Source organism: Brassica napus, chromosome C8 (assembly GCF_020379485.1).
Source record: "Brassica napus cultivar Da-Ae chromosome C8, Da-Ae, whole genome shotgun sequence".
NCBI lineage: Eukaryota > Viridiplantae > Streptophyta > Magnoliopsida > Brassicales > Brassicaceae > Brassica > Brassica napus.
In genome coordinates this window covers 30,854,587-30,867,120 of record NC_063451.1, presented here as the reverse complement: position 1 = coordinate 30,867,120, position 12,534 = coordinate 30,854,587, and the positions used below count along the sequence as shown (strand labels likewise).

The 12,534-nt window shown below is 36.1% G+C and overlaps 1 protein-coding gene across 1 annotated transcript; it reads right to left on the bottom strand.

Moving 5' to 3' along the window:
- Positions 1-8,273: 8,273 nt before the first annotated feature.
- LOC125591736 lies at positions 8,274-8,812 on the bottom strand. Its single transcript, XM_048766507.1, has one exon. The coding sequence runs from the start codon at positions 8,662-8,664 to the stop codon at positions 8,449-8,451; it is 216 nt and encodes a 71-aa protein (XP_048622464.1). The 5' UTR covers positions 8,665-8,812; the 3' UTR covers positions 8,274-8,448.
- Between the last annotated feature and the right edge of the window lie 3,722 nt (positions 8,813-12,534).

Sequence of the window (12,534 nt, the reverse complement as noted above, 5' to 3'; positions counted from 1 at the left end):
TGAGCTGGTTTCTTATCGTCGGCCGACACGTCACTGCTCGTGTGAATATTCCCAATCGGCTCCACAGTTTCGTGAATTATTCTGTTTTTTTTTTTTTTATAATTTTTAGAATCTTAATCGCATAGACTTTTGTTGTTGTTGTATTTTTCTTCAATATTCGTTTCTATTTATTAAGAGAAAAATGCTCAACAATTGACATATAAGTTATATTATAGGACAAAATTAATTAAATTTATATTTATAATTAGTTTAAAATAGATTTTTTAGAAAGTCTTTTAGTCACAAAAAGTTTTTTTTGCCACAAAAACTTTTAATTTTTTTTTCTACAAATTAGGTCGTATTTTGTGGACTACAACGCAAAATGTACAAGACTAATGCTTTATTAAATTGTTTATTCACTCTAATGTGAAGGGGTCTGGAGTAGTCCAGTGTTAGTGTCATCTTATAAGTATCACTCATACGCCTAGCGAGAAATAATTGGGTTTTTAGACCATTTTTATCAGGGTATTTAAAGGGATCTTTAGGAGAGGTTTAAAGGATTTGGGCCTCACAAAAACATAAGAATCGGTTAAGGATCATTTTTGTATTGTTTCCGGATCTCATTGACACATGGCGGTCCGCGATTAGTTCTCTTTTTAATTTTTAATTTTTATTTTTTAATCAAACAAAATTTATTTATTTTTTTAAGAAATTCCTTCGCAGTTTCAGCGATAATCATGCCCTTAATGACCTACCCAACTCTCCAAGATAACATTTTTAATCTAATCTTGCTTTTTTTGCCTAATCAACGCTTGGTTTCTTTAATTGCACCACTTGGCTAATAAAATCTGTGTTTCGACAGAGACAAGCATGCCTTTTTCCCAGTATACTTTTGTTTTGCTTTTTAATAAAGACTCTTATATAGTTTTCAATCCTTATTTCCTTATAATAAGATTCATTATTCATATTGGTTGATGACATGCTAAAAGGAACATGTTTCTTCTAGAATAACGCTTTCCTTAACTTTACTGTAACATTAGGATTAGGTTTTCGACATGAAAAACGATCCATTTATCTTTTAAATTCCGAACTAAAGTAAATCATATTTCACAGTGTTGATGAGTGTACGCCAACAACAAAAAATTAATAAAAAATATAATTGTTATGAACTAGATTGTGGATGGCTTATAACCAAGAGATTATGATTTGTAATTTTTTCATTTATCTATGACGGTGTAATCTCGTATATAAGGAACTTCTATGTTATGAATAAAGATAGATTTTTCCATTACTTTTATAACATGTTATCAATACGAAGTTCCCTAATTCCATGAGTTCTAAAATCGACCAGAAACCCTATTTTTCTTTTCTTTCTCGTTTTGAAACCTTGATCATCATAAACCCTAATTTTTCTTTCTCTCTCAGCGGTTACCCTCTCATCCGATAAAGCCATCTGATACGACCAGTCAATCCGACGACCCGATAGAAGCTCAGTCGATCCGACGATCAGATAAGTACCCGACTAGACGATCTGTTCGCATCCTGACGTACCGACGACCAGGCGATCCCGATAGCGCATCTGATAGACGATCCGACTGACGATCTCGACTGCTCTTCGCGACCCGACGATCTCGACTGCTCTTCGCGACCCGACGATCTCGACTGCTCTTCGCGACCCGACGATCTCGACTGCTCTTCGCGACCCGACGATCCGATCCGGCACGTACCAGCTCGCGAAGTTCTTCTCGATTCTCGGTGGTCCGTTCAACCCGTTTGGAGGTTAAGGTAAACATCTAAACCCTAAAACCTTAAAACTCCAAATCGGATTCTAATAATCCGATAAACCCTAAATCATTTTCCTACATGATTAAAACCCCAAATCGGATTTTACAAGTTAAAATCCGATAAACCCTAACCCTATATCTATAAACCCTAAATAATATAGATATCATAATTAATTATACTATAATAACACAAATCACATATTAAAACTCTAATCGAATATTTTTGAAATCAAAACTGTTTTTGGTTTTGATCATTGAGGTTTTAAATTTGATTGAATCTGATGCTATGTTGCTAGAATTGTTTGACTGTTAAGTTGCTAGATTTATTATTCTCATCCTCCTAGTTTAATAATTTTGATCTATTTAAGTCTTGATTAAATCTGACCTGCTTGTTTTTATTAATGCTTTAATCACAGTTATGATTGATAGATTTATTTTCTCATCTTACTTGGTTAATAGTTCATCTGATTTTAAATTGTTTAAACCGACCAGCCTGTTAAAACATTGATTGAATCTGATAGGTTGATAGATTGATTGAGGTTTACTTGTTTAAAATCCAAATGATCTGATTGCATGATTCTTGAGGTTTAATATCATCTGCTAGGATTGATAGTTTTGTAATCTGATCTGTTTTAAATAGAAACCCTAAATAATCCGTATGATAGGTTATATTGATCTGATTTGGATGTCTTTGAGAATTGAGAATCCATATACTAGGTTGATAGATTCATGATAAAATCTAATGTATTGGGGTTTAAGATTGTATGCTAAGTTCGATTAAATTGATTGATCTGATTATATGTTTTTGAGGTTTGATAAATTCTGATATTAGATAAATTATTTACACATGGTTTATGCTAAATACCAATCAACCTTGAAACTGATTCATTGAAATTCATGCTTGAAATATATATTCTAGTATTCCTAAAATCAGCTTTGAAACTGATTCATTGAAATTCATGCTTGAAATCTATATTCTAGTATTGCTAAAATCAGCTTTGAAACTGATTGAGTGATTAATAAATCTTTTTACTAGGCTTGCTAAAATCCATTGATTGTTAAACCCTAATTGCATGATTAATTGAATCCGTTTTTGCTAGTCTTGATAAACCATAATATTATGAGCGTATAGAAATAGTATTGCTGAGACTTGCTAGAAATTGACTGATTGATTAAATGCCTTTAAAATTGATAGTCTCATTGTCCTCACAAGATTGAAATCCGAATTGATTGTTTTTAAGAGTAAGACCGCATGAAAATTATACCTAAATATTGAGTGATATATGATTTGAGATGTCGAAAATCAACCTGGATTTTTCAGCCATAAATCTCTCTGGAGATAATTATTTACGGTGGGCATTGGATACAAAGATTATCCTAAAGTAAAAAAAAAGACTTGGTGAATGTATCATAGGCAATAATGCCAACGAGAAAGATTGATACATGACAATATTAATTATTAGTCATCATCTTATTAAGAGTCTCAAAGATCAGTATCTGACTATAGAGAATCCTCTAGACCTTTGGACAGAGTTAAAAATCGAGATATGATCACCAAAGAACGGTGTTATTACCAAAGACCCTATTTGATTGGAGGAATCCCAGAATCCAGGACTATAAGTCTGTGGATGAGTCTATTGCTAGCTGGGCAAAATAATTGATTACTGATGAGAAACAGTGAATTGAAACCTCCTGGATTAACCCCATTACCTGATACCAATAAGGCCGCAGAAAAAAAAAAGGTAATCACGTCCAGAATGATAGACCACACGGTCATGGCCGTGGAGGGTGGAAAGGACGTGGCCATGGCCACTATAGCACATTTGGCCGTGGGAATCACTATGGCAGAGGCCGTGGGTATCAACCCAATTTGAGCCATGGTCAAGGAAGTGGCTGTGGTATATCCTTTAAACCACAAAGCTCGACCAAATCATTGTGCCGTAGATGTGGAATGGAGAACCATTGGGCTAAGATATGAAGGACTCCCAAACATTTTTGTGACCTCTATCAAAGATAGTCTGAAAGGGAAGAATCCTGAAACCCATTTGGTCTATAAAGATGGTAAAAATAATTTTGAACATGATCAAGATGATCTTATGGAATATGAGACTTATGATTGCCTAAAAGAATCAAGTTGATAATCTTATTTCGACATCAAACTTGTGTGATTGTTTTGCTTGTATGTTTTCTCTGATTTTTATCTCCTTGAATTTATTTCTATTACATTGTCTGCTTAGATTAAATGAATGAATGATTTTTCTATACGAGTACACTAAAAAACGCCAATATAAGTACTAAAGCAGGTATCGCCAGTCTGAAAGAAGACTATGGCTAGGCTAATATATTATTGCCTAAGGGTATGCATCTATAAATCAATGATGCGTTATATTCACCCAGCTTTAAGAGCAAGAGCAGCCTATTGAGTTTTAAAGATATAAGAATGAATGGTTTCCATATTGAAACAATGGGCGAAGGAAACAAAGAGTTCCTTCAGATATATGTACAAAATTGCCCAAGGCCATAATACGTCCTAAAGACTATACATGCATTCTCTACTGACCTAGACTATGCATAGATCAGTATGATAGAGGCTAAAAGCCTGCAAAAATATACACTTTATGGCACGACCGAATTGGCCATCCTGGTCCAAACATGATGCAAAAGGCACACATTAAAAGATAAGAAGAGTTATCCCAAAGAATCTCACGTGTGTAGCATGTACACAAGGGAAACTCATTAGGCCATCACCAGTAAAACGGCTACGAGCCCCTTTTTCATAATAAAGACTATATGTCTAGATAATACTGGTGAATACATGTCCCAAGCGTTTAAATCATTATGGTATGTCCATGGGGGTAAGTGTAGAAAATTCTGTGATACATGTTCATACCAAGAACGACTTGAACAAAATCTTTTAAAACGCAAATAGCTGATTGATAGACCATAAATTATGAGGTGAAAAACTCCCATCCACAGCTTGGGTCACACGAAATTTACATGCACCTAAGTTAATACGCATCAGGCCATTTAGTGAGCATAGATATCCCCTATCACAATTATTAACGGGTCAAGAGCCAGACATACCCCATCATAAGACATTTGGATGTGCTGTATATGTACTAATTGCTCCACCACAGAGAACTAAGATGAGACCTCAAAAGGAGGATGGAGATATATGTTGGATATGATTATTCTCCCACAATAATAAAGTACTTTGAGCCAACTATGGATGATTATATTTGAGGCCAGGTACACGGATTATTTTAAGACCAGGAGGAGAAAAAAAAATAAAGCTGGTAAAAGAATGGTAAAAGAAATAGAATGGAATCAACCATCAATGTCTTGGCAAGATCCTCAGACTAAAGAATGTGAAATAGACGTCCAAAGATTATACATTTACAAAGCTAGCTAATAAAATGCCAGACACATTTGCTGACCCGAAAAAAAATGACTAAGTCATATATAAACCATCTTGTAAAGCACCAACGAATTTGATGTCCAAGAAGAGACACAGTCAAGTTGCTACAGAGTCTAGACAACGTATGAAACGTGGTAGACCAAATAGGTTCCAAAAGATAAGAATCCTCGGAAACAAAATAAAGGTGCAGAGAATGATAATCAAAATCCAAATCCGAGGTTACTAAGGAAACCATCCCAGACATGGAGATAAGGCCGGCCAGCTCTAAGGTACAGGTACCAAACAATGTAGCTTGGGACGCCAAGCTGCAAAGTATTAAAGGTCCTGATAATAATGAATCTCAATCGATTATATCATGTTTGGAACATAATGGAACCAATAAGGAATGTCGACATAAGATGATTTATTTGCATACAAGGTAGCACTTGAATTTATGAATATAAGCGAGGATCATGAACCCACGTCAATATAAGAGTGTGCATTCGTAGAACAGATTGGATTGAATGGAAACGTGGGGTTAAATAGTTTAAAGAAGAAATGCGTATTTGACCATATGATTAAGACACCATATGATGTTAAAACCAGTGGATATAAATGGGTCTTGTGAGGAATAAAAATCGTGAGATATAAAGCTGATGTTGCACAAGGATTCTCACAAAGACCAGTAATAGATTATGAGGAGACATACTCCCATGTGGTGGATGCAACTAATTTTAGATTTCTCATAAGTCTGACTATATAAGAGAGAAAATTAGACTTGTAGCAAGTCGATGTAGTAATTGCATATTTATATGGTCCACTGGATAATGAAAGTACTAGAGGGTATTGAGCTGAAAGTACAGCAAGTTCTCGAGAACAATATTGATAATCATCAAAGTATATGATCTGAATATCCTAGGAACATCTGGATACAATTTCCCAAACAGTTGAATATCTCAAGAAAGAGTTTGAGATGAAAGATCTTGGAAAACAAAGTTTTGTTTGGGATTACAGCTTGAGTACATTAACAATGAAATCTTTGTGCATCAAATAGTATATACAGAAAAGGGTACTCAAGAGATTTAATATGGACCAGTCTCACCCATTATATAGTACATGGGCGTGAGATCACTTGTTTTGGACACTGATCCATTCAGTCCAAAGGTGAACGATAAAGAAGTCTATTTTGTCATGAGATGGACGATGCAGAAATCTTGTTTTAGACACTGATCTGATTGGTCCATAAGAAGGACGATGAAAAAGCCTTTGATTTTGGTTTATTTTATACTAACCAGCCCAAAGAGGGGTTATTTGGTTTTGTTGATTTGTTTTCAGACAGATTATGTTTTACACATGGTGGTACACGTATATCACAGCGAAATCATCCAAGATTTCGTGTGTGTATTTGAGGTCAATGACTCAATATGTTCGATCATATTGTGGCATGGCCGATGGTAAAGAAGAACCAACTATAGACGAAGCATATTCTGCCCAAGATCTTCATCACCCACAGATTGCAGAAAATTGGAGAGGTCCAAGGGACCTTAGTAATGTCCAAATCAGGGGGAGTAATGTGTGTTGTACTCTTTTTCCTTCACCTTGGTTTTGTCCCAATTAGGTTTTCCTGCTAAGGTTTTAAAGAGGCAACATTAAAGCACATTACAAGCTCTAAATGGTTATGGCATCCAAAGAGGAGTGTTATGAACCAGATTGTAGATGACTCATAACTAAGAGATTATGATTTGTAATCTTTTCATTTATCTATGACGGTGTAATCTCATATATAAAGAACCTCTATGTTATGAATAAAGATAGGTTTTTTAATTGCAACGCAAAAGCCTAAATAGCGAAGTTGGGCCTAGCTCATAAAGCCCACTGATATTCTTGTGTGGCCTAACCTAGGCAAGATCAAGATGAGTGAAACCTCGTGGCTCGTGCTATATGCCGTCTCCACGATGATTGAAACTACAGTATTAGTTTCCATAACCATATAGTATATGGTTTTTACGGCTACATATGTGCGCCAAGTTTAAAACTTAAGTCATTAGCTATAGCAACTTTAGTCTTTTCTGAATAGTAGTTACTAGTTAGTAGGGGTGTCAATTCGGGCTGGCCCGGCCCGGCCCGGCCTAAACCCGCTAAGCCCGTAAATATTTGAGCCCGGCCCGGCCCGGCCCGAAAATTATTTAGGCCTAGAATTCAAAGCCCGGCCCGGCCCTTATAGGGCTATAGGGCTTTTCGGGCTTTTGTGGGCTTTTCAAAAAATAATTTGTCATTGTCACTTCCATCGTTTTAATATATGTGAATTTTAATTAAAAAAAAGGGTTTCATTTTTTAAAAATAAAAAATTTATAAAGTGAGTTTAAAATTTTCTTCTCTATCACAGTTTTTTTATTTTTTCGTATGCTTTAAAAACATTTTATACACAAACCAAATTTAATAAGATTTAAATAATCAATTATCAATTAAAACAAAAAATATAAGAGAACAAAATTTATGATAAACATGGTCAAACGTTTCATACTTTGTATTTTGAAAATAAAAACATGTTGTACATGAAAGAAGAAGGTACTTTTGTAAAATTTAAAATGTAACACTTGTAACGATGAAACAATAAAGTGCATTAACAACTTTTATATTTGCTTTATTAGAGTTTGGATAAAAATATTAAAATAATATATCAATACTAATAATAGTTTCGATTACAAGAAAAAAGGATAATATTTACGCTAAAATATAAATTTCGGGTTTTCGGGCCGGCCCTAACCCAAACGGGCTTAAGCCCAAAATACCCAAAGCCCAAATGGACTTAGCCCGAAAGGCCCAATTTTTTTTGGGCTTATAAAGCGAAGCCCAAACCCGGTAATTTTTAGGGCTGTGCGGGATCGGGCTACGGGCTACGGGCTACGGGCTTCGGCCCTAATTGACATGTCTACTAGTTAGTGGACATGTTTCATTCCTTTTATATACATCATTAGCGTCGAAACTGAATTTCGACGTCATCAGATGAATTGTATAAGGTAATAACAGTAGCGTTAACATTTTCGTTAACGTCACTAACATTTAAGAATTAATACATGTTTTTTTCTGTTTCTTAATATGTAGAAACGAAAAATTATCACATGAACTATAGAATTTAAGAAAATGTCATCGCTTTACAAAATCTCACCTAAAATTTCATAAATAAAATCACAATAGACATCATCAAACATAAAGCAGAAATAAAGTAACATAAAAGATATATAAAGTTTCTTATTCCTTAGATTATATATGGATGTGACCATCGATTTATTCTATAGTTATAAGATCACAAACTTTAGCCGAGTTTTTCTTGGTGCTCCGCTTTCCGAAGAACCACAGGCTATATCCTCCACCGTTGTCTTCGGTTCCACCACCGACGGTTGTGGATGTGCTTGCCGTCAAAGTCTTCATGTTTTCTCTATGAAACTTCCTCGCCGTGTAAGCCTCCGCCATAGCCATCCCTCCTAGTCCGTCTAGCGACATGTTCAGTTAATCTAGAAAAATCACAGGAAATTTTCTATAGATCTTCTCTTGGAGAAAATATGTTAAAATATGAAAAGAGATGATAAAATGTAAAATATTTTGGTGAAAGATGTTGTTTGGTACTTTGGGGGGGGAGGGGTTGGGATGAATATATAGATAAATCCGTGGGTCCGTTTTTGAAAATAATATTGCCTATGTTTCCCACTTGTTATGCGTACGTATATAGTGGCGAATCTACTACATCAATGCTATTGTTGCGTTCATTTCTAGTAGTGTCTCTCCACTCTCCAGTGTCATTCCTCTATCCCGAGCAGATAGACAAATACAGTTTTACTTCTATTAGTTAAAGCAAAATATGTTGCAACGTCTTTGTTGATCGGTCAAATCTGGTAAACTAACCATTAAACCCATGTATTATTGATCGCTAATTTAGATTGAAGGTTTTAACTGAATATATATATAAGACTAATCGATATACCAGTAAACTATCACGACTGAGAGCTAGACAATCGATTTTCCATAAATAGATGATAACTAATTTGTGATGACCCGTTTCAGAACTTTTTGCGACGATCATGAATCTCTGATCATTGAGCTATAGAAATCATGTTTACATATAGATATAGTCATGCTGAGCGAATGTTTTTTTGTTTGTTTGTTTAAATGCATGTTATTAACAGTAAATATTTGTCCGACATCATATAGACGACAATCTTTCATTAAAATAGAAACTTAAATCGGTGGTCATACGATAAACAAAAGAAAATATGAATTTGATGCAAATCCACGTTAGATCCGGATATGATTACATCCACGTTGTACTATATATAATGCATAAACTGTAGATGTACTATAACTTTATATAAAAAACAAAAGAAGCGTATTTATTATTATCTAGAGAGGTGTATATAATATAATGTCACAAAGACGAAGTATTAAGCATCGGATTATTCTAAAACACACCTGGCACAACTGTTGAAGCAATGAACATAGTCCGTCTCATGGACACTGTTCGTAGTCCATACAAAGTGACCATATAATACAGCGAGGAATACTGCACACTAGCGTTTTAATTAGTTAGGTAATTAGAGCGTATTTAATTTGTCTAAATATTTGAAGAGTCGTGCTAGATGCAACTACTAGTACAAGAAACAAAACAGTGATAAACTTTCCCAAACACTACAAGAAAACAGCGGTATTCTGACGGACATTCCGACGGAAAATGAAATCCTCGGAATATCCCGAGGAATTTCCGAGGATATTCCGAGGAAACACAAAATTTGGTTTCCTCGGAATATACCGACGGAATTCTGAGAAAATATCAATCCGTCGGAATATTCTTATGGAATACCGAGGAAAAATGTATTCCTCGGAAAAAACCGATGAATTCTGAGGATATATTATAGCCGTTAAAGAGCCGTTGGAGAGCCGTTGGGGGGATTTTAAAAATTCCGAGGAAATTTCGACGAACTAGCCGTTGGCGTCGGAATTCCGTCGGAATTTCCTCGGTCTGTCGGCAGGATTTCAACTATAAATACAAGCACCCCTCTTCCTCTTCATTCACTCCATATCTTCATCCTCCCTCTTACTCTCTTTACACACGAATTTGATTCATAAAAAACATGTCTTCTTCAAATTATTTTCGTTTTTGGATCGATCGACCTCATTTGGATCCGAACACGAGATTGCTTACGGAAGAATACCAACGAGGTATAACCGAATTCATGGGGTTAGTTCACCGACAACCGGAAGCAAAAACAGGTATGTTAAGATGTCCTTGCTCTAATTGTAAAAATAGAAAGGTTATTAAAGAGTGGGATGTTTGGACTCATCTATATTTGAGTGGGTTTACACGAAGTTACAAAATTTGGTATCATCATGGGGAAACTGATTATGAACGTGGTAGTACTAGCGAACCTCAGCCAACGGTTAGATTAGAAGAACCAATTAGAACGGATGTAGGTTATGGTGTAGGTACTGAGCAGATGGTAAATGATCATTTTAGAGGGGAAGATTTACCCAATGCACAAGCTAGGAGATTTTATGATATGTTGGATGCTGGAAAGCAACCATTGTACGAAGGTTGCAGAGATGGTCATTCAGCTTTATCATCTGCTACAAGATTGATAGGCATTAAAACAGATTATAATTTGGCTAAAGACTGTGTGGAAACGATTGCTGATTTTGTAAAAGGTATTCTACCCGAGGATAATGTAGCTTCTGATTCATACTACGAGGTTCAGAAACTCGTAGCTGGTCTTGGTTTATCGTATCAGGTAATAGATGTATGCAGCGACAACTGCATGATATGATTAATTGGAGGGCGGATGAACAGCGGGTTACATGCAAATTTTGTGGAAAGCCTCGTTATAAAGATACGAGTGGAAGAGTTCCAGTGCCATATAAAAGGATGTGGTATTTGCCTTTGACGGAAAGGTTGCAGAGGTTGTATCTGTCTGAACGCACAGCGCAACCAATGAGATGGCATGCGGAGCACTCAACAGATGGTGAGATCAGACATCCTTCAGAGGCAAAAGCGTGGAAGCATTTCCAATCAAAGTATTCCGACTTTGCGTATGAGAGGAGAAATGTCTACCTTGGTGCATGTACTGATGGTTTCAGCCCGTTTGGCAAGAGTGGAAGACAATATTCTCTATGGCCAGTCATTCTTACACCATACAACCTACCCCCAAACTTGTGCTTGCGACGAGAGTTTTTGTTTCTCTCGATTCTCGTTCCTGGACCAGAGCATCCTAAGAGATCACTTGATGTGTTTCTTCAGCCACTAATATATGAGTTGCAACAACTATGGGCTCAAGGTGTTAAAACATACGATATTTCGTGTAAAGAAAACTTTCAAATGCGGGCAGTACTAATGTGGACAATAAGTGATTTTCCAGCATATGATATGTTATCTGGATGGACAACGCATGGAAGGCTATCATGTCCATATTGTCAAGATAACACTGATGCTTTTCAACTAAAATACGGAAGAAAAACGTGTTGGTTTGACTGTCACATGAGATTCCTACCACCTGATCATCCATATCGTAGGAGTAGGAATTTGTTTACGAAGAACAAGAGGGTGTTTGACAGTCCACCTCCGGAAATTTGTGGGAAAGATTTGAAGACACAACTAAGAGATTTTGGTGCAGAAAAGACGCCAGACGTCGGTGGACATGAGCGTTTTCCGGTAGATGCTGTTGGAGACCTACATAACTGGCACAAAAAAAATATTTTCTGGGATCTGCCATACTGGGAGGATCATCTGCTAAGGCATAATTTAGATGTCATGCATATTGAGAAGAACTTTTTTGATAATCTCATGAACATGATCCTTAATGTTCAAGGTAAAACAAAGGATAATTTGAAGTCAAGACTGGATTTAGTCGATATATGTGCTCGTTCAGAACTTCATGTTGATGAGAATGGTAGGGCTCCTTTTCCCATATACCGACTTGATGCAGAGGGAAAAGATGCGTTCTTTGATTGGATTTCAAACGATGTGGAATTTCCAGACGGTTACGCATTTAATTTGCGTAACTGTATCGACAGAAAGGAATGAAATTTTACTGGCTTGAAAAGCCACGATTGTCATGTAATGATGCAGCGCCTCCTTCTGTTTGCCTTCAAGGAACTATTACCACAAAATGTTCATGAAGCAATTGCAGGGATAAGTGGTTTCTTCCGTGATTTATGCACGAGATCAGTGACTCTTGAAGGTATTGAAAATTTGAAGACTAACATAGCCGTGATTCAGTGCAACCTTGAGAAAATATTTCCTCCCTCATTTTTGATGTTATGGAGCATCTTGTTATTCACCTGGCAAGAGAATTGGAACTTGGTGGTCCTGTGCAGTATAGATGGATG

Coding starts and splice junctions, on each gene's coding strand:
- LOC125591736 (XM_048766507.1), bottom strand. CDS start 8,664: ATGTCGCTAGACGGACTAGGAGGGATGGCTATGGCGGAGGCTTACACG.